Source organism: Thamnophis elegans, chromosome Z (genome assembly GCF_009769535.1).
Source record: "Thamnophis elegans isolate rThaEle1 chromosome Z, rThaEle1.pri, whole genome shotgun sequence".
Classification (NCBI taxonomy): domain Eukaryota; kingdom Metazoa; phylum Chordata; class Lepidosauria; order Squamata; family Colubridae; genus Thamnophis; species Thamnophis elegans.
In genome coordinates, this window is record NC_045558.1 from 87,691,292 (window position 1) to 87,695,481 (window position 4,190).

Genomic DNA, 4,190 nt, shown 5'->3' on the forward strand with positions numbered 1-4,190 from the left:
ACCAAAAGGATCCTAATCTCCCAGCTCAGTGTCTATAGTGCCAATTACAGACCAGGTTTATGTGGAATAATGTGAACTTTCTCCATAATAAAATATGCAAATTCCCAGGATTTGGTCATGCTATACCTGTGTTTGATTAACTGCCACCAAGTTGGTTTTTACTGACCATGTAAACTTTCTCTGGAATTTCCTCCTCTAATCTAGCCTTTAGTGTCTCACAAAAGTGCATTCATTGCTATTGTAATTGAGTTAATCTACCTTGCTGCTGGTCATCCTGACTTTATTTCCACTTTTTCTGGTATTATGTACTTTTCCAAGTAGCTTCATATAGTGTCCAAAATATAACAGCTTACGCTGATCATTTTTGTTTGATTAATGATAGGCCAATACCCAAGTTGAAAAACATCTTCAAAGGCCAATGTTTATATCCATGATGTGTCAGAGAAAATCACTGCCTGCACAATTCTAATCTTTCTGATAGATAGATCATAGTATCATGAAGTCAATTAACCTCTTTTTTAAAATTAATATTCCTTTTATCAGTGTATATAGTAAAGTCACTGAAATAATGGATGGTTTCAGTCTTTTGAGACTGAGTAGTAAAGGAAGCAGTGGTACATCTCATGTTTGAATTATAATTGATTAAGAATGTGCTCACAGTAGGTGGCAATATTTAACAGGATGCACCAGAGGATCTCACTATTGAACACATTAGTCCTAAAGCCTTTCATCACCCCTTGACTTTAACAGGCACAAGTTAGATGTGGTATCTTGTGGAAAAGCAACAGTACGAGTCCAGAAAGCCATTTGCAGTGGTTTCTTCCGGAATGCAGCCAAAAAGGACCCACAAGAGGGCTACCGGACCTTGATTGATCAGCAAGTGGTCTATATCCATCCCTCAAGTGCCCTTTTCAACCGCCAGCCTGAATGGTAAGGACATGGATTGAAATCAGAATTATTTCTATTTGAATATCTGCTGAAGTAGGTAAATAGAAAGTACACTTTATTTTGTATAGCATACCTTTGTCAGGAAGATCTATATTTTTGCAGAATAGTCTTGACAGCTTAATTGCTGGTTCATTCAGTTAATGCCTGCGCACTTATCCATGGTGCTCCATGGGAGATGAACTAGCTTGCATTATCTGGCTAGCAGTGTTCAGGTTGATGACATCTTTTGGGACTTCTTCTGTCAATCCCATCCTGTGTCTGGGCAGGTCCAGCACAGACTCTCATTCTCTTCACGAAGCTAGTCTTTCCCACTAGAGTGGTACCCATTTAACTACTTGCAGTAAGCTTTCAAACTGCTGGGTGGGTAGGGCAGAAGCTAGAGGCAAGTAACAGGAGCTCATCCTGTCCCACAGAGCTATCAGGCTTGAACCGCTAGGATGCCAGCCATTTCTGGTTAGCAGATCCAGTGTCCTTAAGTTGCTGCATCACAGTGCTTCCTTCACAGTTGCAATGTGAAACAACTATATTGCTAGAAATTTGGAAACAAAAAATATTGCTATGAATTTGAGGAATTTGTATGCACTGAGAATAATAGTATTTTGTATTTACAAATGTGTGGAGACCCTCTTAAATAGGTCCCCTAGAACATCGTAATCTAGAGAATTTATTGATTTTATTGAATTTGCATTTCTTCTATCAAGATAATAAAGTTTACCTCCTACCCTTTATTATGGTATTATAATTCTGCTTTGGTGAGATATAACTGAAAGTTAGTGGAATCTTACAGAATAGATACATAGCCAACTCTTATGTGACATATTGTATTTGAGAGATTCGGCTATACAGATTCCAAAACAGCTTTTAGATTCAAGATTTTGCTTTCAGTGTACAAAGCTTTAATGGTGACATGACAGCTGTTGTCACCATTACAGGTAGACTTCAACTTAGATCGCAATTGAGCCAGAAGTTACTGTTGTAAGTTCTGCTGTCATTAAGCAGATCACCATGTTCAATTTTATCTTTTTGCAGTAGTTAAGTGAATACCACAGCATTAAGAGAAAATTCATCTAATACTTTAAAATTTACTTAAAAGTCTACAGCTGGGATTCTTAAATTGGGAGTAATTAGTCCCAGGAAGGTAATTTGGTTATACCTTTGTGAGTTAAGGATCCTATTTGGGACTGTTGCTGCAAAAACGCTTGGGTTAAAAAACCATTTTGTCCATCTATTTTGTGGGACTAATGCATTATTTGAGACTTAGAACAGGAGTAATTGAGTCAAATGATTTAAGAAGCTCTAGCCCAGTGATGGGTAACCTTTTTGGCACTGAGTGCTAAAAATGTGTTTGCACACCAATAATGCAATGTGTGTGCACCCCAGCATACATGTGCGATCCCTCACATATGTCCCACCCCCTGCACATGCATGCACAGCCCCCCCTGTGCCCTCCACATGTCTCCCACATGTACCCTGCACATGCAAAGCAGAGACCCAAAACCAGTTGGCCGGCAGGAGGCGCATGAGCATGCATGATGGAGTTGAGCTGGGGCAATGGCTCGTGTTCCCGCAGAGAGGGCTCTGTGTGCCACCTGTGACAGAGGTTCGCCATCATGGCTTTAGCCTAAGTTCTAACATCTAAAATAGTCTGTAGTTAAAAGAGCTGAGCCAAATCTGGAGCTATGTCTTGCTGTGAATGATGATCTTCCTCCTTTCTTTAAAAGACAAGTTCTGCCACTTTAGAATGGTTCTTTATTCAGCTTTGGACCACTATACTCAAGTGGATGCTAACTAGATTGCTTTTATATAATTTTAAATATAAAACATCTACACTCCTTTTTGTTGTTGTTATGTGTGTCCTTTAAGAAGGGCAGTCCGTCTATATAGTATAATGTATATGAAAGGCAGAAGAGTTCTGTTTGAAAAGAAAATGACATTCTTATCTTTTTTGTTTTATTATTAGGGTGGTGTACCATGAGCTTGTGCTCACAACCAAGGAGTATATGAGAGAGGTTACTACCATAGATCCCCGCTGGCTTGTGGAGTTTGCCCCAGCCTTTTTCAAGGTTTCTGATCCCACAAAGCTAAGCAAGCAAAAGAAGCAGCAGCGCCTAGAGCCACTTTACAATCGCTACGAAGAGCCCAATGCCTGGAGGATATCACGGGCATTCAGACGTCGATGAACCTCATCCTTGTGTGGCCACAAACTGTTCGATATCTCTATAATATACACTCTGATTTAAGGCATATTTGGCCATGTATTGTCATTTTTCTTAAATCTCAAGGCAAGCGAAGAAATGTGGCAGTTGAAAGTTACTACCTTCATCTAATTGATACCATTGTCAATTTCAGAGAAGTTACTTATTGTTAGACAGACTTTTTCCTTCTATTTCTACACTGTCCATGGATCAAAAGTTACCAAACATGTTGGTTAATAAATTAATATTTCAGTGTTAATTTGTGGACATCTCGTATTGGAACCTGGTTATCATTGGTGCTATAGTAGAAATGAGAAAAATGCCCATTTCTACATATAAGAAAGACATTTTTCAGAGGTGATAACACTGACTACCTTTTTTTTAAACCTAAGCAGGCTTTTTTTCCCCAAAGTTTTTTTTATTTTTTGTTACAAATTTAAAATTTTTTTTAAAACAAAGCATTGCCCAGTTTTCCCCCTTTAACATTCTCTCATGTACATAATTCATTTTACATTATATTTCCCTTTCCAATTTTAACTGTATTATTTTCTTTCCATATTTTCCATCTTAGATTTAATATTTTTTTAACAAATAAACAATATCATTATTTGTCCCTTCAGAAATAAACCAAATTTATCATTTCATTTTCCATCTATTTTGTATAAGTAACATATATCCTCAAATTCATTTTAATTAGTTTCCACAATTAATGATATTAATATAATTCCCTCATATCTTAATTAGCTGCATAACATTACCAGGATTAACATTTCATTTTATTCTTCTAATATATCCTTTTTTCCCTTTCTCTTTGTCTAATCATTTTCTCTTTTTTCACCTCTTTATTCTCTTTAATGTTCCACTTTCCATTAATTTTTCTAGTTGTCCTTTTATCCCGTTCTTAGCTTCTCTTTTTTTTCTTTTTATATGTATTGTGTCTTTTCTTCCAAATCTTTTCTATACTTTTCAATAAGAGCCAAGGTGGCGCAGTGGTTAAATGCAGCATCAGCAGGTCAGCGGTTCAAATCTCACCGGCTCAGGGTTGAC

At 37.3% G+C, this 4,190-nt stretch overlaps 1 protein-coding gene across 1 annotated transcript in view; it reads left to right on the forward strand.

Annotated features, from left to right (window-relative positions):
* DHX8 (DEAH-box helicase 8) overlaps window positions 1–3,402 on the forward strand; it is a 32,555-nt gene extending 29,153 nt beyond the window's left edge. Inside the window, exons 22-23 of the mRNA XM_032234770.1 lie at window positions 751–930; window positions 2,909–3,402. Coding sequence (XP_032090661.1) covers window positions 751–930; window positions 2,909–3,128 — 400 coding nt within the window. The 3' untranslated portion in view covers window positions 3,129–3,402. The remainder of the gene's footprint in view (window positions 1–750; window positions 931–2,908) is intronic.
* Window positions 3,403–4,190: the final 788 nt, after the last annotated feature.